This window comes from Melozone crissalis, unplaced genomic scaffold (assembly GCF_028551555.1).
Source record: "Melozone crissalis strain CALT ecotype California unplaced genomic scaffold, PUWL_Pcris_2 ptg000018l_1, whole genome shotgun sequence".
Classification (NCBI taxonomy): domain Eukaryota; kingdom Metazoa; phylum Chordata; class Aves; order Passeriformes; family Passerellidae; genus Melozone; species Melozone crissalis.
This window is the reverse complement of record NW_026535796.1, coordinates 3,499,419-3,523,100: the sequence shown is the minus strand read 5'-3', so window position 1 is coordinate 3,523,100 and position 23,682 is coordinate 3,499,419. Positions and strand designations below refer to the sequence as shown.

At 55.7% G+C, this 23,682-nt stretch overlaps 4 protein-coding genes and 1 pseudogene across 4 annotated transcripts in view; 3 read left to right on the top strand and 2 right to left on the bottom strand.

The window, feature by feature from the left end:
- The first annotated feature begins 1,581 nt into the window (after positions 1-1,581).
- On the top strand, positions 1,582-3,563 carry LOC128936318 (cobalamin binding intrinsic factor-like). Its single transcript, XM_054275161.1, has 9 exons — positions 1,582-1,669; positions 1,750-1,932; positions 2,039-2,182; positions 2,256-2,399; positions 2,478-2,653; positions 2,740-2,971; positions 3,081-3,222; positions 3,300-3,418; positions 3,502-3,563. Exons 1-9 carry the CDS (start codon positions 1,600-1,602, stop codon positions 3,561-3,563), a joined length of 1,272 nt encoding a protein of 423 aa, XP_054131136.1. The 5' UTR covers positions 1,582-1,599.
- A 944-nt stretch (positions 3,564-4,507) lies between these two features.
- Positions 4,508-6,487, top strand: LOC128936201 (cobalamin binding intrinsic factor-like; annotated as a pseudogene).
- Positions 6,488-9,995: 3,508 nt separating this feature from the next.
- On the bottom strand, positions 9,996-12,840 carry FEN1 (flap structure-specific endonuclease 1). Its single transcript, XM_054275138.1, has 2 exons — positions 12,797-12,840; positions 9,996-11,958 (listed from the first exon to the last, which is right to left on the bottom strand). Exon 2 carries the CDS (start codon positions 11,955-11,957, stop codon positions 10,797-10,799), a length of 1,161 nt encoding a protein of 386 aa, XP_054131113.1. The 5' UTR covers position 11,958; positions 12,797-12,840; the 3' UTR covers positions 9,996-10,796.
- TMEM258 (transmembrane protein 258) lies at positions 11,978-13,600 on the top strand. The gene is made up of 4 exons (XM_054274946.1): positions 11,978-11,997; positions 12,790-12,988; positions 13,081-13,190; positions 13,336-13,600. The coding sequence occupies exons 1-4, from the start codon at positions 11,978-11,980 to the stop codon at positions 13,460-13,462; spliced, it is 456 nt and encodes a 151-aa protein (XP_054130921.1). The 3' UTR covers positions 13,463-13,600.
- A 1,282-nt stretch (positions 13,601-14,882) lies between these two features.
- The window catches only part of MYRF (myelin regulatory factor), a 44,521-nt gene continuing 35,721 nt past the window's right edge, over positions 14,883-23,682 (bottom strand). Inside the window, exons 17-28 of the mRNA XM_054275171.1 lie at positions 23,354-23,442; positions 22,960-23,028; positions 22,366-22,446; positions 21,142-21,227; positions 20,827-21,033; positions 20,071-20,176; positions 19,898-19,968; positions 19,724-19,811; positions 19,340-19,414; positions 19,115-19,217; positions 18,435-18,509; positions 14,883-18,224 (exon numbers count right to left, since the gene is read on the bottom strand). Coding sequence (XP_054131146.1) covers positions 18,138-18,224; positions 18,435-18,509; positions 19,115-19,217; positions 19,340-19,414; positions 19,724-19,811; positions 19,898-19,968; positions 20,071-20,176; positions 20,827-21,033; positions 21,142-21,227; positions 22,366-22,446; positions 22,960-23,028; positions 23,354-23,442 — 1,137 coding nt within the window. The 3' untranslated portion in view covers positions 14,883-18,137. The remainder of the gene's footprint in view (positions 18,225-18,434; positions 18,510-19,114; positions 19,218-19,339; positions 19,415-19,723; positions 19,812-19,897; positions 19,969-20,070; positions 20,177-20,826; positions 21,034-21,141; positions 21,228-22,365; positions 22,447-22,959; positions 23,029-23,353; positions 23,443-23,682) is intronic.

Below are 23,682 nucleotides of genomic sequence, written 5' to 3'. Positions count from 1 at the left end.
GTTCATGTTGGCCCCTACAGAATCCGCCCTGGGCCCCGCTCGGCCGAGGCAGCTCCGGTGTCCCCTGCCCGCAGCTCCCGCTGCTGCTGCCGCTGTCCCGCTCCGTGTCCCGGGACGGGGCAGCGATCCCCGCACCGGGAACGCGATCCCTGCACCGGGACAGCGATCCCTACACCAGGACACCCATCCCCGTGCCGGGACAGCGACCCCCCGTTCCTCGCTCGGGGCTGTCTCCGCTCCCCGCTCACTTCCGATCCCGCCGCCCCCGGTGCCCCGGGCCGGCGCCGCCGCTCCCTGGGCTCCGCCATTGCCGCTCCCGGCTCCGCGCCTGCGCTCCCGGGGCTGCCGCGTTTCCTTCCGGGAGCAGCCCCGGCCTCAGCCCCGGATGGAGAAATGCGTTTGTGTTTTCAAACCCTCTAGCTCCGTAACCAGAATTCCTTACCGTCTATATCCTGGCTATAACACAGCAGGCACAGGCTTTTATTTCGGAATCAGTTTTTAAATGCATTAAATTTCTCAGAATATACAAAAATGGGAATATTTGCGGTTTTCAGTATTTTACACACAAACCCTCCATGAATTTTCAGGCCTTTTGGGGCTGTAACCTCCCTTTTTTGGAGGGATCTCACTCGGGCCCCCTCATCCCTCACTCACCCGCTGGAGTCCTCCACCACAATGGGCTGTGCCAAGTGACACCATCAGCCTCCAGACTCCCCCATCCCATAGAAGGCACAGGGAATGTCCCTGAGGATGGTGCCTTGTCCTGGATTGTCCCAGGGGACACTGCAAAGTGCTTGAGGAGGGCAAGCCCCGCTCAGCAACCACCAAACCTCCCATGTGTTATCCGCACCATTACCATTCTGAATCCAAATGCAGTAAACAAAAAGTTCCCTATCCCAGTTACATCCAGCACAGCAGCCAGCACACCCTGTCCCTACTCGTCTCACAGCTGGACACCTCCAGAAGGGTTCTGTGAGGGACAGGGCCAAAACTCCTACTACAATCCCAAAAAAGAACAGGCTCTGCCTTCCCATCACCTCTGAGCCAGGAGACCTAATGGCAGCAGGATAAAAAACCAGTTAGACGGGAATTTCTCTTGTTCTCCTGAGCTACCTGTGCCTGAGGCAGGCACTGTCCTTGAATTGCTTTCCCAGCAGGGCCCAGTATGACCTTCTCCACCAGTTTTCCTGGCACTGAAGTTACATTACCCAGGCTGGAGTTTCCTGGAAAAGTCCAAGCGGGACACAGCTGGAGAATGTCCAGCCAGCAATGGAGCTCCTCAGGCTTCCAGGACCTTGGGTGGAAGATTGAGGTGGTTCCTTCTGGGACGTAGTGGGATGAATCCCATACAACATCGCAGCCTCAGGGATATTGAAGTGGTCCAAGTGGTCCCCAGTGATCGCAAATGGAAAATCACCGCCCTTCCTCCCCCGCTGGACACACAGATAAGCCAGCAGAGCTTGGCAGAGCCAGGGCAGCTGGGGGAGGGCAGGTGACGGGACAAGGACACTGGGAACAGCTAAAAGCGGAGAGGACGCCCAGAGAGCCGAATTCCCGCAGAACTCTGCCACCCTGAGTGGGTCAGCTGGCTCCAGAAGGATGCTTGGCGTGGCTTTGGGCATCGGGGTCCTGCTGGCCCTGCTGGGCTGCACAGCCACCGAGGACTGTGGTGAGTGTCAGCCACCCATGGAGAACCAGGAGACACCACGGATGGGACACGGGATCCCACTGACCTCCCCCTCTTTCCAGTGGCCCCGCAGGATAAGGTCTCCCAGCTGCTCCAGCACATGGAGGAATCTGTAAATTTCGAGGAGCCGGCGAATCCCAGTGTCCTGCTGGCCATGAACCTGGCTGGGGGGGACAGCGACGGCCCCATCCACAAGTGGCTGCTCGAGGAGATCAAGGAGGAGGCAGTGAAGAGAGCCCAGAAAGGTAGGGAGGGAAAGGAGGGAAGGCACCAGCTCCCGGGGGACCAGGTTTCCGCCAGTTCTTGGGGTGCCCAGCCCAGCACAGCCTGGCTGCCCCCTTGTCCCCACAGACATGACCTCGGGACAGGTGGCTCTGCACGTCCTCGCCCTCCAGTCCTCCTGCCAGGATCCCCAGCATGTCCATGCCCTGGAGCAGACCGTCGACCTGATCAGTGTCCTGCAGCAGAAAACAGATGAGGAGACGACCAAACTGGGTTTGTTGGGGCTTGGGGGTCTGGGGCTGTCACTGTCCCCACACCCTGTCATCTTGCCACTCTTTGCTTTCAGAGGCTGAGGGGATTCCCAAAACCACCCTGTACAGCATGGGCCTGGACACCCTGGCCCTGTGCCTGGCTGAGGCGGACGGTGCTCAAAGGCCATCGGTGGCCCTGGCCAAGCAGGTGCTGAACCCCGAGAGACCCATCTCCGTGGGTAAGGAACTCCTCTGCTCCCACATTCCCACTGCTGCGGTCTATCCCGAGCCTTGGCGGTGACTCCAGGACCCCACAGACACCCAGGCCATGGTGGCACTGGCACTGGCCTGCGTCTATGACCACGTGGAGCTCCAAGACGTGCAGGATCTGCTCTGGGAGGCACTTCAGACAGTGAGCAACAGCTTCCTGGATGAGCAGGAGGAGAGGGACGGCATGATCGGGAATATCTACAGCATGGGGCTGGCCCTGCAGGTAGGGGAGGTGCCAGGGGAGTGTGGAATCGCGGCCACCTGGTCCCATTCCCAGATGTGCCATTCCCCATCCCACCCGCTCCACAGGCACTGGAGGCCACAAGGAAGTTCTATGAACCACGGGAGTGGGACTGTGCCCAGGCCTTCTCCAGGGTGTACGCCCACGACTACCAGCAGCCCATGGCCATCGCCCAGGTGCTGCCAGCCCTGGTGGGCAGGTCCTACCTGGATGTGGCTGGCCTGGACTGTGCTGCCACCATGTCCCCAGGCCGACAGCTGCCCCTGCCCCCAGTGCTGGGGACACACGGCATTCCCAGAGGTACGCCGATCCCACCTGGAGTCGCCCAGACTCCGCAGGGATGATGTTCCCACCCTGTGCCCACTGAGGGTGTGCCAGGGGCCCACCCTGCCGCTCTCTCCCTGCACAGCCCTCATCCAGGTGCATTACTGCATCACCAACGAGCTCCAGGGAAAACACTTCCACAACTGCACCTCAGTGGAAGTCCCAAGTGGCTCCACTCTGCTCCTGGTGATGGAGGAGGCAGCAAAGAAGGACCCCCAAACCTTTAGGTGAGAGCCAGGGTGGCTTTGGAGGTGGGGTTTGCCATTTCCCCACCCAGGCCTGAGCCTCCTCAACTCTCCCACAGCTTCCAGACGGAGCAGACATCCTGGGGTCCCTATGTGACCTCCATCCACGGGCTGGCTGGCAGCACGGAGGACAGGACCTACTGGATGTTCCTCAGTGCTGGGAACGCCCTCGAGGAAGGTGGGGAAGGGGGCGAGGGATGGTGCAGGGGAGTTTGTGGTGAGGATCTCCATGTCCCAGCCTCACACATCCCTCTGCTGCAGGGGTTGGCACCTACAAACCACACAATGAGGAGCACATCCAGGCCATCTTCAGCAAATACTGATGCCACCAAGACACCCTGGACCCCTCCATGGAGCAATAAAGTGACATTCCAGCATGTCCCTGTGTGTGTGTGTGTCTCTGGGAGATAACACAGCTCACATCCCTTCTGTCTTCCTTCCTGCTTAATTCCATGAGCTCAGCTCCTTTCCTTCTCCTCCCCAGCACCACACACAAGCACAGCCTCACCCAAACTCCATGGAGTCAATTCCCTCTTGGACATCCATAAAGCCTTTCCCCAGCAGCCACAAGCTTGTTGCTCCAGGCACATTGCTGTGCTTCAGTTCAACCTATTCTGATCCCCACATAAGCTCTCATGGCATGAACCAGATGCAATTATCTCCATTTGATTATTACACCACCAATTAGCACCAGCCTCAGGCCAGCAGTTGCATTTCCCCCCCGGAAATCCGCAGGTGGTGGCCTGGGGTTGCAGCTGATTGTAATCTCGATTCTGTGACTCCATCTCTGGGCAGGAGTCACCAGCACCTCCCAGCTGGGTCCCATTCCCTACTCCCACTGGGCCTTGTCCAGCCAGACCTTCAGCCTGGTCACCTGCTCCCAGCTGGACCCTTCCCACCCAAACCATTGTGTGGTTCCACAGACACTGTCTCCAGAAGAGCTGGGAGGGACGGGATCCAAGTTCTTCCCAACAGCCCAAGAACCAGCATCCACCATCTTCCACAATCTCCAGTACACGTGGTCTTATCCCAGACATCAAACCAGTCAGACTCAACCCATGGTGATGGTGCCACCCTCCATGTCCTTCCGTGACCACACAGATAAGGTGGCATCATGTGGAAGTGCCTCAGGAAGTGAGGGTGGGCAGTGACCACAGGATGGCACCAGGAGCAGATAAAAGCAGAGGGCACAGCTGGAGAGAAGAGTGCCTGCAGGACTCTGCTGCCCTGAGTGGATCAGCTCTCCTGAGGACAGAGGATGCCCAGCATGGCTTACAGCATGGCAGCCCTGTTGGCCCTGGCAAGTGCCACGGTCACGCAGGGCTGCGGTGAGTGTCAGTCCTCATGCAGCGGCACCGCAGACAGACCGGTGACACTGCAGGGGGACGAGTGGATGCTGCACAGGGCTCCTGGTGACCTGCCCTCAGTGGCAGAGGGGTGCAATCACCACCTGGTCCAGAAGCTGCTGCAGCGCATGGAGAAATCTGTCAAGTTTGACGAGGCACCGAACCCCAGCATCCTGCTGGCCATGAACCTGGCTGGAGCCACCGACGGCCATGTCCACAACTGGCTGCTCCAGGAGATAAAGGAGGATGCAGTGGAGAGAGCCCAGACAGGTGGGGAAGGGACAGGAGAACCCAGAGCAGGGGAGGGGGTGCGCCTGATCCCAGCAGATCCCGTACTGCAGGCTCAGCACCGCCAGCTCCCAGGACACCACATCCCATCCCACCACTCTGTCCTCTTGTCCCCACAGACCTGACCTCGGGACAAGTGGCTCTGTACGTCCTCGCCCTCCTCTCCTCCTGCCAGGACCCCCGAAGTGTCCATGCCACGGGGAAGACCATCAACCTGATCCCCATCCTGAAGCAGAAAATGAATGAGGAGATAAGCAAAAACGGTACACAGGGATGTGAGGGAAGGACTGGAGGGACTGGGGGGTGTCACCCTCACTGCACCCCATCAGCTCACCCCTCTTTGCCTTGCAGTGATCACCTGGTACAACGAGAGCCTGGACATCCTGGCCCTGTGCCTGGTGAAGGAATATGACTACAAAGATGCAGTCAAGGCTGTGGCCGAGGAGTTGCTGAACCCTAAGAGCTCCCTTGAAGTGGGTAAGGGAATCCTCCAGCCCCACTGTGCCCCCTCCACTCCCAGAGGTGTCTCTGGGGCGCTGACAGTGACGCTGGCATCCCACAGACACGCGGGCCGTGGCGGTACTGGCGCTGGTGTGCGCCTACAACCACACAGACGAGCAGCACCTGAACCTGATCCATGATGCACTAAAGGCAGTGACCAACCATTTTCTGGATGAGCAAGAAAAGCACAGTGGCATGATTGGGAATATCAGCAGCATGGGTCTGGCCCTGCAGGTATGGACAGGGGCTCTGGGGTCACAGTTCCGCTCCTAGGCTGCTTGTGCTACATTCCACCTCTTCCACAGGCTCTGGAGACCTCGAGTGAGTTTTACGCCCCTCGGAAGTGGGACCGTGCCCAGGCCTTCAGCGTGGTCTGCAACCATGACTACCAACGGCCCATGGCCATAGCCCAGGTGCTGCCTGCCCTGGTGGGCAAGTCGTACCTGAACGCAGGTAGGTGGGGCTGTGCTGCCACCAACGGAATGTCCCCAGCCCAACAGCTGCCCCTGTCTCCAGTGCTGGGGACAACTGCAATTCCAGCCTGGAGCTGACCTCCTGTGGGTGACACTCCTGCCCTGTGCCAGGCGGGGTGTGCCAGGTGCCCACCCTGCCCCTCTCCCCACCCGCAGCTTCCATCACGGTGCAGTTCTCCATCACCAACATGCTGAAGAATTACTTCCACTACTCCACCTCGGTGTGTGTCCCAGGCAACTCCACGCTGCTCCAGGTGATGCAGGTGGCAAGGAATGAGAAACCCGACATCTTTTGGTGAGAGCCAGAGGGTGGGAGAGAAGGGGAGGTGTTTGCATCCCCCCACCCAGCTCTGAGCTCACTCCCTTTGCCAGCAGCTTCAAGACAAAGAAGACATCTTTGGGTCCCTTTGTGACCTCCATCCACGGGCTGGCTGGCAATGAAAACGAAAGGACCTACTGGCAGTTCTTCAGCTGCTGGAGTCCCCTCCAGGAAGGTGAGCACCCAGGGGGGTGTGGGGCACAAGGGGCTGTGCTTGGGGATCTCCATGTCCCAGCCTCACACATCCCTCTGCTGCAGGGGTTGGCACCTACAAACCCAAAAACTGGGAGCACATCCAGGCCACCTTCAGCACCTACTGATGCCACCAAGACACCCTGGACCCCTCCATGGAGCAATAAAGTGACATTCCAGCATGTCCCTGTGTGTGTGTGTGTCTCTGGGAGATAACACAGCTCACATCCCTTCTGTCTTCCTTCCTGCTTAATTCCATGAGCTCAGCTCCTCTCCTTCTCCTCCCCAGCACCACACACAAGCACAGCCTCACCCAAACTCCATGGAGTCAATTCCCTCTTGGACATCCACAAAGCCTTTCCCCAGCAGCCACAGGCTTGTTGCTCCAGGCACATTGCTGTGCTTCAGTTCAACCTATTCTGATCCCCACATAAGCTCTCATGGCATGAACCAGTGGCAATTATCTCCATTTGATTATTACACCACCAATTAGCACCAGCCTCAGGCCAGCAGTTGCATTTCCCCCCCGGAAATCCGCAGGTGGTGGCCTGGGGTTGCAGCTGATTGTAATCTCGATTCTGTGACTCCATCTCTGGGCAGGAGTCACCAGCACCTCCCAGCTGGGTCCCATTCCCTACTCCCACTGGGCCTTGTCCAGCCAGACCTTCAGCCTGGTCACCTGCTCCCAGCTGGACCCTTCCCACCCAAACCATTGTGTGGTTCCACAGACACTGTCTCCAGAAGGAGCTGGGAGGGACGGGATCCAAATTCTTCCCAACAGCCCAAGAACCAGCATCCACCATCTTCCACAATCTCCAGTACACGTGGTCTTATCCCAGACATCAAACCAGTCAGACTCAACCCATGGTGATGGTGCCACCCTCCATGTCCTTCCGTGACCACACAGATAAGCTGGCACCATGTGGCAGTGCCACAGCTGGTGTAGGATATCAGGTGTTCCACTGGAGATGACATTCCTGCCCTGTGCCGCCTGGGATGTCCTGGGTACCCAGTCTGCCCCTCTCTCTCCTGCTAAGTCCCATCTTGATGAAGTTCTCCATCACCAACACGCTTGACAGAAAACACTTACACTGCTCCACCTCAGTGCTTTGGTTGTTTGCTTTTAGTAGGATTCACAGGGATCATTTTCTTTGCAGTGTGTGTCACAGCCCTGCCCTTGGATTGAGGATAGGAATGCTGTGGATAACACAGACATGTTTTGTGGTCACTGAGCTTTTCCTCCTGCAGCACCCTGCAGTGTCCCATGGGACAATCCATGTCCCCAGCTCTGTCAGCCAGGAGGTGAGACCATCATCCTCCTTCTCATCACTGTGTCCTACTTGCCTGAGAATCTTTCCATCTGTTCTGCTCCAGAGGGCCACCAGTGCCCACATGGAGCCCTTGGAAGCACTGGGGTGCCCTGGGGCCGTGAGCGGTGGGGCGAGGCGTGGCTGTGATGTCACACAGGTGTCCCCCCCCCGCAGCACTGTGACATCAGCACGGTGTCTCTACAGGACAAGTGCCACCACCCCTGGCTCCCAGTGCGGCCACGATGGGACACGGATGAAGCCATGAGTTTCCTGCTCCCCTCGCTCGTCCTGCTGGTGGCCGGTACGGCCGTCCTGCTGGCCGCCCGCATTTGGAAGGCGCGGAAGCGCCTCGGGAGCCGGGCCGGGGCGTCGCGGTGCTGCCGAGCGGCCCCGGGGGCTCCCGGTGCCCCCCGGGCTGAGGAGCCCCCTGCGCACGGCCCGGCTGCCCCGCAGAGCCCCCTGTACATCCCCTGCGGCTGCGGCCCCTGCTGCACCCCCTGCGCGACAGCGGCGCGGGAGCTGCAGGACCTGGTGACGCCGCTGTGGCCCGAGGTGTCCTTCCCGCGGGACGCGGAGATGTGGCAGCTGTCGTGGGAGGATCTGGAGCAGCTGCTGGAGCAAGGCCGCCTGCCCTGCTGCGCCTCCTGCAGCTCCTCCAGCTCCTCTGAGAGCCCCCAGGCCTCCAGCAGCCCAACAAGAGCCCAGATCTGCAGGAAAACATCTGCCGCTGGAAAAGGCCCAGTCCTCCGCAGAACCCGACGCTGGCTGAGATCCTCCTCCGTTCCAAGAATGTCCATCCCTCGGAAAGGCTCCTCCATTTCCATGCAGACCCTCTGTGACCTGGGTTGTGCTCCAACTGGAACCTGGCCTGTTCCTGCCAAGCAGCAAGTGGAAGTGTCCTGGAGCCGCCGGTGCCCAATCCATGACTCCCAGGATCCTGCGGCGGAGCCATCGGGGCAGACGCTCCGCACGCTGCTGGACAAGAGGCTCCGGCAGCAAAGGCAGCTGTTCCCATGTCAGGAACAGGACCTGGAGCTGGCTGTGGAGGACGAGGCCAAGGAAGATCTCCTCACCTGGGATATTTATAGCAGAGGTCTCCATCCCTGCCAGAGCCTCCATGAGATCTGCTGGACTCCAGATGGAGGAGCCCACATGGACAGGTCTCCCCGCTGCTTCAGAGCCATGGCTGTCCACAGAACTCGCCAGATACCCACAGCCAGGAAAAGCCTGGAAATACAAGTGGGAGCCCGAGCCATTCCAGCAAAGCATTCCCAGCAGCAAGTGTCCCTGAGCCGCCGGTGCCCGATGCACGGCTCCCAGGGTGCAGCAGTGCCCCAGGAGAGAACCCTGCGGGCAGTGCTGCACAAGAGGCTCCAGCGGGAATGGAAGCGCAAGGGAGTTCTGAGGAGATGGCTGTCACGGATCCAGGATGCAGCTCGTGGCAGCAGCTGGCAAACTCTGTAGCATTCTTCCTGCTGGATAAACTCAGGGTTTCCCAAAAAGCTGTCTGGGAGTTCCCACTGCTCTGCTTTCTACTGGGACAGGGCTCCTTTCTTCCCAGGAGCTGGCACATATTGGGCTTGGAATGAGGGTGGGAATGCTGTGGGTAACACATGGGGCATGGTCCAGCCAGCTGGAAAACTGGGATGAAGAAGTTGAAAATTCATTTAATTAGAACTAAGAGGTGGAAAAGGGGGAAAGGTGGAAAAGTATTCCAGTTTTCCCACGGGGAGACTGCCCACACCTGAGAGCCCCAAATTCCCCGTGCCCTCTTTAATTGGCTCTGCTGGGTCCCTAGCTTCCCACAGCACAGCGTGGAACTGGAATTCATTAATAATAATGTCAGTGTCAGAAGCAGTGGGAATCTTTGTTTGGAATGAGAAATGGAGGAAAAATGGAGTGAAATACCACGAAACACCAGAGAGTGTAGAGAGTGGGTGGTGGAAAAGCAGCTGTTAGAATTGGTAAATTTCCCAGACTTATTTCCAGATATTATTATTTTAAAGTAATTTTTTATCCCTCCACCACAAAACCAGTACTGTACCTATGAAAATATGTGGAGATAAAAAAGAAATACTTAATTTAAAAACTTCCGGGAAAAAAACAATTGTAGATTGAAACATGTAAGAGAATCCACAGCAAGGAAACATAAACCCCAATTTTAGCAAGATTAATGCATAATAAATATTAAAAATTAATTTCCCCAAGAAACAAGCCAGCTTCTTATTGTCCAAACTGGCAAAGAGCAGATTCACGGATTTTGATGTCTATGAAGCACCCAGAGAGCTCAAAACTGGAATTCTTTGTTTGTCTTCAAATGGTTTTTCAGCTGTTACAGAATTCCCTCTAAAACTGGGATTTTCATTTAAAAACATGGCTTAAGCCACTTCTCTGGAGAAAGAGAAACAGTATTTTTGAGTTCAAATTTTATTCTGAAAACAAAACCCATCCCATGGCTCTGACAAGCAAACACTACAGCAAATACAGAATAAAATAAGAAATAAAAGGTTTTAATTCCCATCCGGGGACCTGTAAGTTGTGTACAACATGGAAAAATGCCTCTGGAATTCAGGGACTAAGAGGCTGCAATTCTAGGCTTATGGATATTTTTATTTTTAAGCATTTCTAAGCAAATTTCAGGCTGGGAGAGCTGCAGTCTGGGCTCAGCTTTCCCTGGATTACGCACTAAAAGAGGGCCAGGACCTTGCTGGAATTGAGACCACAACTGGGTTTTGAATAAGGAGAGTGACCATGAAAAGGGAAGGAAAAACCTTAATGAATTCTCTTTAAAGGGAGAATTTTACCTCATTGCTTGAAGCCTCCTTCCCAATTCCAGCTTGCCTTCCACTCCTATCACTCAAGCAAGTTTCTGCTTGCATCTACCTTTTCTGGGATGGATGGGATCAGGCTGAAATCTAACTTCGCCTGGGTCTGCTCTGGAGCTGTTCAGCTTTGGAATTCTGAAATCTGGGAGTGTTTGTGCCCAGAAGCCGTTCCACTCTGCCGGCCTCACCCATCCCTTCCCAGCACTAACACGCAGCACTGACACACAATTGCCCTTACTCTAAAATTTCTCATTAAGCCCTCCAGAAACCCAATCCCAGAGGTCTGTGGGCGCCTGATCCGGTTATTTTGCCTTTTTAGTCTTTGTGGCCGGGGTGCCGTTGGGCTTGGAGTTGCCCTTGGCTTTCTTCTTGGCCCCTCCCTTGGGCTCCGGCTCCTTGCGCTTGGCCGAGGTGATGGAGCCGGTGACCTTGAAGAAGTCGTCGAGCCGGCCCTGGGTGCTCCCCTGGCGGCTCTTGCTCAGCCTCTTGACGCCGTTGCGGACGCGCTCCTCGTTGAACTGCTTCTCCCCGCACATGAACTGCACCAGCTGCTCCTCGTCCGGCTCGCTCCACTTCAGCTCCACGGCCTCGGGATCGATCACGTCGGGCTCCAGGAAGAGCTTCTGTGCCTCCTTGTGCAGCCAGTTCTCGGGCAGGGGGTACTTCTTGGTGTCGAGCTGCTGCACGATCCTCTCGATGGATTTGTGCTCCCGGATGAGCTCCACGGCGCGCTTCGGCCCGATGCCGCGGATGCTGCCGCAGTAGTCGCAGCCCAGCAGGATGCACAGGTCCACAAACTGCTCCCAGGTCAGCTGCAGGTCCTGCAGGATCCGGTTCAGGTGGAACTCCTGGATGGGCAGCTTCTTGGCCTCGCTGGCCGTGAGGTGCCGCATCAGCACGGGGCTGCCGAAGGTGAGGCAATCCATGTCCTCCGTGGCGGCGGCGTACACCTTCCCGGCCTTCACCAGGGCGGCGCAGCTGGCCTCCGCCTCGCCGGGTGCCTCCACGTAGGGGATTCCCATCAGCGTCAGCAGCTTCTTGCACTCCTGCGTGTGCTGCGGGGTCACCTTGACCAGCCTCTTGCTGTACTTCTCGATGTTCTCCTCCTCCCCGGCCTCCTGCGCTTCCTGCAGGTGCTTCTCCGCCTCGGCGCGGCGCTCCGTGCGCTTGGCCAGCTCCCCGGATTTCAGCTGCGGGGGCTTCCCGTCGAACACGTACACGGGCTTGATGCCGTTCTCCACCATGCGGATGGTGCGGTAGAACATTCCCATCAGGTGGCTGGTGGTCTCCCCGTCCTCGTTCTGGAGCACGTCGGCTCCCTGCCGCACGGCGATCAGGAACTGGTAGATGCTCATGGAGGCGTCGATGGCCACTTTCCGGCCAAAGTAGGACTTGATGTCGTTCTCCCGGATGGCCCCGGGAGCCACGTCGGCAATAAGCTTGGCCAAGCCATGAATTCCCATCCTGGGGAAGGGAAAAGGGGATGTTGAGAGCGGGCTCTGCGTGAGGAATGCTGGGCCACCCAAGGAGGGGGAAGCAAAGAGGGCACTGCTTCCCCTGCAAACCATCACTCCAAGGGCTGTGGCCTCTACTGGCAGCTCTTATCCCGAGTCCTGCCTCAGGCCACCCTTATCCCTCACCACTCCCTCTCGGCCCGTCATTACTCCCCTTTCACCCTCTATCCCTCCCATCCCAATCCCCTTCCCCAAAATTCGATTAGCTCTACCATTACAACCATCTAGACCCCATCACCTCCCCATTCTTATCTCCTTATTTCCCAGCTCCCCAGGTCTGCCATCAATCCCTCTTCAATCCGCCTCAGATCTTCCCTTTCCCTCAGCCACCATTACCTCCTCATATCCCCGTTCTCCCTCAGACACTATTCCCCCTCAGAGTTCCCTTTTCCCCTCCGGGCCCCAATTATCCCTCAGCCATTACCCCTCAAAGCCCCCGTTTCCCCTCACATCCCCGTTATCCCTCAGTCATTCCCCCTCAGAGCTCCCGTTTCCCCTCACATCCCTGTTCCCCCTCAGCCATTACCCCTCAGAACCCCCGTTTCCCCTCACATCCCCGTTATCTCTCAGCCATTCCCCCTCAGAGCTCCCGTTTCCCCTCAGATCCCCGTTGTCCCTCAGACGCCATTACCCGTCGGAGCTCCCGTTTCCGCTCAGATCCCCGTTATCCCTCAGCTATTCCCCCTCAGAGCCCCCGTTTCCCCTCAGATCCCCCCGTTATCCCTCAGCCATTCCCCCTCAGAGCCCCCATTTCCCCTCAGATCCCCCCGTTATCTCTCAGCCATTACCCGGCCGCTCGCGCGCCGTTGCTCCCGCGCTCCGCCGCCGAGCCCGCTGGGAGCCGCCGCGGACCAATAGGGAAGCGGCTCGCGCTCGCCGCGCCTCGTTCCCACCCTCACTTCCACTTCCGGCGGCGGAGGGGGGCGGACGTGCGGCGGCGGGAGCGGAGCCGACGTGTCGCAGCAGGGACCGGCGACATGGTGAGGGCGGGGATGGGGAGAACCGGGGGTTGCCACAGGGGGCCCGGCCCGGTGGCGGCTCGGCCCCGCTGAACACCGCCGTGTCCCCGCAGGAGCTGGAGGCGATGAGCAGATACACGAGCCCGGTGAACCCGGCCGTGTTCCCGCACCTCACCGTGGTGCTGCTGGCCATCGGCATGTTCTTCACCGCCTGGTTCTTCGTGTATCCCCGCGGCTGAGCGCAGGGTCCCCTTGCTGTGCCTCCCAATCCCGGATTATCTCCGTGATTCCCGGGGGCAGGGGAGCGGGTGGGGGTCCCCTCGCCTTGCTGTGCCTCTGTTTTATCACCTTAACCCCCGGCCTGGCAGCTACGAGGTGACATCCACCAAGTACACCCGGGACATCTACAAGGAGCTGCTGATCTCGCTGGTGGCATCGCTCTTCATGGGCTTCGGCGTCCTGTTCCTGCTACTCTGGGTCGGGATCTACGTCTGAACCCCCCGGGGGGCGTGGATGGGGGATTCGGGAAAGCTCTTTTTATATTTGTTTTGTATTTCAAGGAGAAAACGCCTGTAGCAGGTGTGGTCTGCGACAGGCAGTGACCCACAGGTGAATAAAGGTGGCTCTGACACACCTGACTGGCGACTGCTGGTTTGTCTATTTTTTTTGTCTTTTTTTTTTTTTTTTTTTTTTTTTTAACCTGGCTTTTCCAAAGGGCTTGGGTAGAATTAGGGGAAGTCTAAGGCTGGAAAAGCCCTCTAGGATCACCCAGTCCAACCACACCTCCAGCACTGCCAAGGCCACCACTAACCCATGTCCCCAAGTGCCACACCCACACAGCATTTAAATCCCTCCAGAGATGGAGACTCCACCTCTGCAGCCTGTTCCAGTGCTCTAAAACCTTTTCCATGAAGGAATTTTTCCTAATGCCCAACCTAAACCTCTCCTGGTGCAGCTTGAGGCTGTTTCCTCTTGTCCTGTCACTTTCTCTGGGAGAAGAGACCAATCCTACCTGGCTGCACACTCCTGGCATGGAGTTGAGCAGAGTGGAAAGGTCCCTCCTGAGCCTCCCTTTCTCCACATTGGCACAAGATCTTTGGGATCTTGGGTACTTTGGGACGTGGCCAGTGTTATCCCGGGTTTCTGTGCTGTGTGTGGTCACAGGTGTTCCACTGCCACCTTGTGTCCTGGCTGTGCAAAATAAACCCTAAATCTGCTTCTAATCCCTCAGCCTTCTTTGCTGTCACATCTCTTCACCCTTTTTTTGGGTGTTCTCATCCCTAACCAGGAGTTTTGTGGTGCTGGATGTGTCCTTCATTAATTCCTGAATTAACTGCCTGGCCTAGAAACAAGGAATTGATTTATATGTCCACAAGAGGCAGGTTGGAATTTTAGCCCAGCTTTCAAACCATTCCACTTCCAAATCACAAATCCAAGCCCTGATTTCCCATTTGGGAAGGAAGATTTCCTTCTGTGGACTTTTGGATGCTTTTGGATCTGAGTCTGCCCTCTGAAGTGAGCAATGTGATGTCAGAGGCAGGTTTCCCTTTTCTTTTTCCTTCCTTTCTTCCTTTTCCCCTCCTTTTTTCTTTTTCCTCCTTTCTTTGTCCTTCTGCTTTCTTTTTCCTTTTCCCTTTGTCCATTTAACCTTTGTTTTCCCTCTTTATTTTCTTCATTTTTCTCCTACTTCCTTCGTTTTCCCTTCCTAATTTCTTTCCCTTTATTCTTTTCTTTTTCCTCCTTCCTTTCTCCTTTTTATTCCCATTCCAAAGAACCTTGACTGGCATATCCAGAAACTTCCACTGATTAAAAACTTGGCATTTTCTCCATCCCGTGGGCAGTTTTACAGCCATTCACCTGAGTTATTCCATCAGAAAGGGAGGAAAACACCAGGAGCCATCCTTGGATACAAAGCAGTATTTATATATTTTATTCATATGGGCACATTTACCTCCAGCATAAAACAAAGTCTAAATAAGCAAAACAAAACAAACAAACAAACAAAAAAATCCGGGGAATCCGGAAACTCAGCCCTCAAATTCAGCAAAATATAAATATAAATCAGGAAGAAAAGAGGGAAACCACGCTTGTTCCCCACAAATAAAAACCAGGAATCAATAATAACCTGCTACAAATGCAACTCTACAAACTGGCTGGCAAAATACAGTGATTAAAGCTGTGGCAGCAACATTAAAACCAACAAAATTAGTGCTTTACGTGGTGTTTTTTTCCTTAATTCTTCCAGTGGTGCCATAGTCTCTATTTACAGGCTTTAAGCTCCAACAGTAGGACAGAAGAGTTGGGAATTTGCTTTTGAAACAACTCCCAAACAGCCTCATTCTCCACCCTCTTGTCTTCCTTCCCGCCAGGAATGTCTCTTTGCCGCTGGATGGGGAGGGATTTCCCCAGGCTGGAGAGGAAAGGCCTGATTGTGAACTCTCTTGGTACTGATTGGGGACAGGGGAGGGGCAGAGATGCATTTTGGGGGGGGAAATCCATGCAGACAGCTGTTTCCAGGGGCCTGGAAGCAATTCCATGACTCCTTCATTTTACAATTCTGAGCCCCTTTGGAGCTCATTGCTGCCTCGCAGGGCAGCAGCTGATGGATGATTTTTACCATGGAATCCTGGAATGGTTCGGGTGGGAAGGGACCTTAAAGCCCATTCAGTCCCACTCCCTGCCGTGGGCAGGGACACCTTCCACTGGTCCAGGCAGCTCCAAACCCATCCAACCTGTCCTGGAACACTTCCAGGGATGGGACATCGAAAACTTCTCTGGGCAACCTGTGCCACTTTTAAGACATAAGGTACTATTGGCACTAAAATCTTCATCCTGAATCCCTGTCCTCTCCTGATGCCAGGGATTGCTGCCAGCTCCATGTGGGTAGGGCTGGCTTTGGCACTCCAGGAATTGCCACATCCCAGTTAAACCACCCGGGCACCATGTCTGAGGCAGCATTTGGGAATATATGTGGGAAAACACTGTTCCTTGGGGCTGTTCCACAAGGAAAAAGGCACTAGAGATGTTTCCAGGCACTTGGTTTGTTGGGAATCTCCTCAAATCCCATGGCTGAGCATCCTGGGGACACCTGAGAGATCCCAACTTCCTCCTGGGCCACCACTGATTGATTCCTTCCCTCAGGAGTGGGGTGGAATGTACTGGAGTGTCTTGGCTGAGGGGGGTGGTGATTGCAGGCTCTGGCCCCCCAAAATTCCCTGTTTCCTCTTCCAGGAGCTTTTATCCCAGCTCAGCATCACTCACCTGAGGGAGGACGTGCCAGCCTGGGCCACTGATTGCCAAGGGAACAACAAACCTGCCAAGGAAGTCACTTCCCAGTTTAAAACCAGGAAAAATCACTCAGGGCAGGTGGAGGGAAAAGCACTCAGCTACATCCAGGTGTTTCCTCCCCAGTTTTAGGGAAAAACAGAGAATCCTGCTGAGCATGGAGCCTCCCTGCTTGTGCATAGGTATTCCCAGGCCTTGGGGTGCCCTGCTGTCCCACTGAGTGTCCCAAAACTGGGTTTTCCAACTGCTTGGGTGCTCGGAATGCCCTGCTCACCCACTATTCCCTGCTTCCCAGGACTCAGTGGATTTTAGTAACTATAATTCAGTGTTTCCAGGCCTTGAAACCTCTCTACAAACAGTTCTTGGGGGCAGGTGCCAAATCCAAGTGACATCACCAGGAATTTCAGGGCTGCTTCGCTGGGATAAGCTCAGGAGGGGGATGATGGGAGACAAAACCAGATGTGCCCAGGAATCACCACTTTACCTGGATAAAACCCATCTTTGTTTTTCCAGAGCAGCTTTAGAGTGTCCCTAGGATCAGCATGTGGCATTCCCCCCTCACTTGTTTCCTCAGGGAAATCCATCTTGGAATACCCTGGAGGTGGCTGAGCCTCCAGGAACACGGACAACTCCTCTGTAGCACGAGGAGCAGGACGGGGAGGGGGAAGCACAGGGAGCCACTTGGCTTTCCCACAGGACACACCTGGCTCAATGGGGCCAGAAGGAAATTCCTGGTTTTTTTACAGCTTAAACCCCACAAGAATTCAGTAGTTTAGCAATTTAAAGACTTGTAACAGTAAAATATCCCAAATCCCCCCAGCACAGCTCTGTGAGGGCAGGGACAGGCTGCAGCTGCTGCCATCCCAACTTTTGGGAGAACACCACCCCTCTCCTGAGGCAGAGATCCTGCCTGGACACAGATCCTGGTGCTCCCAGGGACTTGGCCTTGCTCTGCAGGGCACTCCAGGCTTTGCCAGTGCTGCACATCTGGGCAGAGGTTGGCACTGGCTCCAGAGCCGACCAGGCAGCTCCGCACATGCCGCTTCCAAGCAGACAAAAACGGATCCTACCACACTGAATGTGGGTAAGTCCTGGTCATTTGTCACCCCATCCTGGGGACAAGTGTCCCTAGGTGTGGCATGGCCTCAGCAACAGCTTGAGTGGGGGTTTTATCCATCCAGACCTGGATATCCCACATGGATATGGGATTTAAGAGCACAAAGAAGAGGGGGGATGACGTTGAAGCTGCTCCTTCTCCGGTTGTTCCTAGAGGAACGTGTCCATTGGCAGGTCCGCGAGTCTCTGGGAAGTCCGTGGGAAGTGGCCCTGGGCCAAGCAGAAGGAACAGCAACTCCAGTGTAGAACTTCCAGTAGGTCCAGGCACAGCCATCCTTTCCAGGCCAAACTCCAGCGTTTGGCCCTTGGAAAGGGCTCCAGTGTTGAAGCAATTCCAGTGTTGTGAAGAACTGATGTGGGACATCTGGGAGCACCGGGTGGGGCTCCTGTCCACGGAAGGAGCACCCCTCTGAGATGTGGCAGAGCTGTCCACGCTCAGTCCGGTGTGATGCTTCCAAATCCAGTGTTGGAAGGGGAGGGGGAAGCGATGGAGGACACAAACATCCCCCTAAGGGAAGGACAGGGGTGTGGGATGCTGGGAATCGGTGCGAGGTCCCCCCAGGAGCCACCACAGGGCTGGTGGTGGCTTTTAGGTCCTGTGTGTCCTGAGCTTCAGTGTCTCCAGCCACCACCATTCCAGCTCCGGAGCTTCCGCAGGACACAGGGATGAGGCGGGGCTGGGGGCCAGCGGAGCAGGGAATTCGGGAGGCTCCCAGTGGCACCAGTTCCCCTCCTGTCTCCGAGCAGAGGGCACTGGTGCTGCCGGGACTCACTCACAGAGCCAGTAGAACTGGAAGTAATAGTCAGTGAAGAGGTGCCCCAGCTGCTCCAGGGAAGTGCTGCAGTCGGCTCGGCCCTAGGAACGGGAAAAGCAGCTTAGAGAGAGAGGGGTGCCACTCCAAGGGTGGAATTCTGCCTGGATTATGGGCTGGGGTAGGGACAGATCATCCTCCTACCACCCACAGGACTGTGGGAAACTCCTGGTGCTAAACCTGCATTTCCCACATTCCATAAATCCCCCATTTCTCTCCGTCCACGTGGCCCTGGACAAGCTGCGGGTACTCACCGGCTGCGCCACTCGGAAGTGGTAGGAAAACTCTCGGAAGGACAGCATCACCAGGGGCCAGCGGTGCGAGGTGTCCTGGGGAGGCAAGGGGGACACCTGGTCAGGGATCAGCTTGGGGGATGGCCTCCAGGCTGCATCTGGGAGGAAATCCACAGCCTCCTGCTGTCAAGTGACCCCATGGATGATTCCTGGAGCACAAGTTTCCTGGAGGATCCTTCCTGGGATGAGGAAGGGCTCTGGGAGCTGGAGGGGCTCAGCTGGGAGGAAAGGAGGCTCCAGATGGACCTTCTGGCTCTACTGGAAGTAGGGATGGTCCAGGTGGACCTACTGGAAGTTCTGCATAACTCCCTGACAGGAGAGGGCAGCCAGGTGGGATCAGGCTCTGCTCCCAGGGAACAAAGGACAAGATGAGAGGAAATGGCCTCAAGCTGTGCCAGGAGAGGTTTAAGTTGGGTATTAGGGAAAATTCCTTCATGGGAAGGGCTGCCTTATTCCTTGTGGGAATAAGTTGAGGGGTGGAAGGGGAGCAGCAGTAGAGTCCCCACTCCTGGAGGGATTTAAAAGCCGTGTGGATGTGGCGCCTGGGGACATGGTGGCCTTGGCAGTGCTGAGGGAATGGTTTGACTTTTCCAAGCTCAACGATTCCATGTGTATTTAGTGAGCTGTCCCCTTCTCCCTACCTGTGCATCTCTGGAGTCAGTGGAGCTGTTCCTGCTCACAGCATCCTGGCAGGGATCACTGGAGACAAGGTCACAAAGGGAGATGGACACAGTGGAGGAGGAGCTGGGAAGAGAGAACACCGTGAGAGCCCAGAAGGGGGAACAAGTGTCCCTTTCCCATGGAGACACCGTGGCCACATCAGCCCCTCCAGGGGCTCCCAAAGGACATGATCCATGGGCACTCACTTCATCTCCAGGGTCAGGTTGGTGTTCACGGCTGTCTGCTGGCTCACAGGGATGCGGTAGCTGAAATTCCCACTCCTGGGAACACAAAAAGAACATTAGATGTCACCAGGCTGTGGGAAAGGCAGGACAGGACTCAAAATCCCTGCCAGGCTGAGAACTCAGAGGGGAGAACTTCCCAATGTCCCAAGGACAAGCCCACCACCAAACACAACCCCTGAAGGAAAGCTGGGAGCACCAGCTCCTCTTCCCATGGAGCAGCAAGAAGTGATGGCAGGAAACACCCAAGAAAATCTTGGAAAAACTCCCAGATTTTCCTATTTGCTAAATAGGAATAAATTTCCTAAAGTGCCACCAAGGTGCCACCAGCCAGCCCTTCTGGCTCACCTGCAGGCATCGGCAGCGGCGCAGTACTGGGAATGGATGGCCAGGTTGATCTCCAGGATCCGGATGGACTGCAGCACCGGGCTCGGCCCTGTCAGGGAGAGAACAGGGCGTTTAGGAACAGCAAAGGGTGGAAAATCCTGAGGCTGGAAGGGAAAGAAGGTGGGATCCACGTACCATCCATGCCGGGCTGCTCCGTGCGGGGCCGCTCGCTCACCGGCTGCCGGAGGCTGCGCTGCTGCCGGGAGCTGCTGCGGGAGAGCGAGAGGTTGGAGATGTACTTGGATTTGCCCTGGATGTGGGAGAAGGGGGAGGAGGGGCTGGCATTGGGGCTGCTGAAGCTCTGAGACCTGTCAGGAGTCTTTGGCCACTTGGTGTAGGAGGTGGATTTCCCGGTGATGCCCCTGGATTTGGCTTTGATATTTGTCACCGGCAGGAGGGAGGGCTGGCTTTGGTCTGCGGAAAAACGGGAGAGAAGGTTGTGCTGAGAGGCAGAGAAAGGCTGGGAGCACTGGGATCACCCTGTCCCCATGTCACCTCCTGTTGCTCCCCAAGTTGCCCAGAGAGGCTGTGGCTGCCCCTGGATCCCTGGAAGTGTTCCAAGCCAGGCTGGATAGGACTTGGAGCTACCTGGGATAGTGGGAGGTTCCCTGCCCATGGCAGGGGTGGAACCAGATGGGCTTTAAGGTCCCTTCTGACCCAAAGCATACCAGGAGTCTGTGCTTCCACTCCCTTTGTGCCTGATGGAGCTGATGATGGAGTGAGGAGGGAATGAGGTCAGACCTCAAGGCAGGGCTGCTCAGGTGAGCTGTGCCTGGTGTTGCTTCCCATGACTTTTTGCTGGCAACATGGGAAGCTCCAAATCCTTTTTACTCACACACCCCTGGCAACAGGATCCAAACTGCATCACATGAGCAGAGAAGGACATAAAGGATACATTCAAGGATAAGGATAGAAAGGGTATCAGCTATTAAAGAGCTTCCAAAGGAGTGGAATGAGGATGACAAAAGATCTGGAGGGGAGAAGGAGCTGGAATTGTTCATCCTGGAGGAGACTGAGCAGACCTTCTCACAAGGAACACGAGGAGGACACGAGGTGACACAAACCTTGGAGATGTCCCAGCATTCCTGGGAATCTGGGCTGGCCCTCACCTGTCCGGTTGGTGGCGTGGGCAGGGCTGGTCTCCGAGGGGACAGTGGAGGAGATGGCAGTGGGAGCAATGGAGCAGCACGTGGAAAAACAGGGAGGGCTGAAACAGGCCAGCACACCGCGACCGGGAACACCAAGGGCTACTCCATGTGTCTCATCCAGGACTGCAGGGACAACACAGGGAATAAATAAGTCAAGGGATGGAACAGGAGCAGCACCTGGTGTCCTGCAGCCCTTCCATGAAACCAGAGCCATCCCAATCCATCACCCACCGTGCTCTGGGGGGATCCTGCTGCTGGCCCCATGGGATGTGGCCGTGGATCGCACGATCTGCGTCTTGTCAATGTTCTGGCTTGACCTGGAATGCAGGAAAAGATGCTGGAAACCTCCTGGGTGTGGACAATGGGGTCACTTGTAGGTGGGGAGAACAGCGGCTGCAGCTGGAGGATGGGAAGAGGGACATGGAGTAAGTGGAGATGTGGAAGAGAACAGAGTGATGTGGGAAAGGCAGGAGAAAGGCACACAAGCCACACAAGCCATGAAAATAGCAAGGAGAGCTCAGAAATTCCACAGGGAATGGTGTGGCAGTTCCATGTCTGGCAGGGAAAAACCTCAGCTGATTCAGAGGACACCAGCAACCCTCCTGGAACACGGTGTACGTGGTGGATTTGACTCCCATCAGGAATCTCCTGGGTGGATTTAGGTGCTTGGGAATCAACAGCTTCAAGCTCTCACCACTCCCTAAGCAATGTGCCCCTTATCCCTTGAAGACACACTGTTCCTCACCTTGTTCCTCAGAAACACACACAATCCCCCCACCCCCAAATTCATCCCATGGAATTCCAGGTGTTTCACTGCAGCTAGCCAAGACCTGAGCTGAGGACACCACAGCCATCTCCAGAGGGTAAGGGAGATGGGAAAGGGAGGGAATCTTTCTCCCAGGTCAGCAGAACAAGGAGCACTTCTAGATACCTGTGTCCATGTCTTACCTGTCCCTGAGCATGGTTCCAGGTTTGTGTGGTATTAACAGAGCTTCACTCATTTAGAGGAATTAAAAAAACACTTTGTCATCTCTGAGATTTGTCTAAATAGAGGGATTTTTTTTTCCAGGTGAAAGGAGACTCAATGCCAGTCTTCAAAGAGAATATGGGCACAAGCCTCTGGAGCTTCACCTTCATCCCAGTCTAAGTCTAAGCCTTACCCCTGCAGTTCCTCCAATGCCTTTTCCCTTCTCTTTACACAGCTTTATCTTGCTCCTGCTCTCCCTGCAGGATGCAATTTCTTTATTTAACCTTTAATTAATTGATTTTTCCATCTCCTACTCCTAATTTCCCTTCCCTGACAAGACCCATAACCCTTCCTCCTGCAATCCCACTGGAAGTCTCACATCCCTTTCTCTGTTTCCAGTTTCTCGGCCTTTCATGGTGCAGGAAAAAAAGAGGAATTAAGAGAAGGACAAAGGAATTAAATAATGAAATAATGAAACAGTCACATACCGTGGACACAGAGCGACCGGAATTCCGGGACCCCCTTGCCGAAAGAGGGCCAGGAGACAGGCAGTGGGTACAGCAAAGGAGCTACAGGACAGTGCAGGGAGACAAGGAGAACAGGAAAGTGGGAAGATGACCAGGAGGACAGGGAATGATAGAGGATATGGAAGATCATGGGAAGGAAAAGACAAAAATGGGGAAATCAAAGACGAAGTGGCAGGAAAATGGGTTGGATGAGAGATGTGAGGAGGACAGGAGGGAGAAAAATGGGAGAGGGAAAAGAGAGGGAGAAAAAGAGACTCATTATCAGGTTACACGAGCTCCCAAAGCTGATCCAGCCCTGATGCACCAGGGGGATGAGGCTGTTTTAGCCCAGCTGGAGGCATCCAAGGAACATTCAGCACATCCTAAGAAGAGATTCCCTTTTCCTTCTCTATTCCTCACTTCTTGCTCCAGATAATTCAACCACCATCAGACTGGGGTGTGTGGCTGTGCTTGGCAGGGTCTGTAGCTCTGGAACTGTGCTCAGCAATCCCAGTTTCTGTGCTCCAGCCTCTCCCAGGTGTCCTCATCCCTCCCAGCAATTCCCAAAATACCCACCCATCGATGTCCACGAGATCCTCTTCGCTGCGCAGGCTCAGCACGTAGAGCGTGGACATGGACACCACGCTGGAAAAGAGACAAGGGCAGGGTGAGGAGGAGCAGGGAGCAAGGACAGGGCATGGGATCAATCCACTTCCATGGGATTCCAGGAGAGACGGATGCCCCATCCCTGGAAGTTTTCGCAGCCAGGCTGGAGCAACTTGGGATAGTGTAAGTTCCCAACTCATGGCAGGGGGTTGGAACCAGATAAACTTTAAGGTCTCTTCTGACACAAAGCATTCCAGGATTGTCTGGAAGAGGCCATAGACCCACAGCCCCTCACTGCACACCCCATGGACAGCACAGTCCCAATGGATGAGCTGGATGCAGAAGGCCAGGAGGGGGATCTCACCTGAATGCCATGATGATGACGAGGGCAATGATGGTGCCCTGAAGGAAGCGCTGGCTGATGCAGGCCTGCTCCGGGACAACCGATGGAGACTGCGATGGAAAAAATCCTGGATCAGCTCATTCAGGGTCCCCTGGATCAGCTCAGCTCCCTCACTGCTCTGGTCCTTGCACAGATCTCCCCCAGCCCACCCTGAGCTCTCCTCCTGCCTCCTTGGAAATCCTCAACTCCCCAAGTTTAGAAGTCATTCAATGTCTCCATTAGGAGATAGAAAGGAAGATCATGGGAAAACTGAGGCTGGAAAAGCCCTCTAGGATCATGGAGTCCAGCAC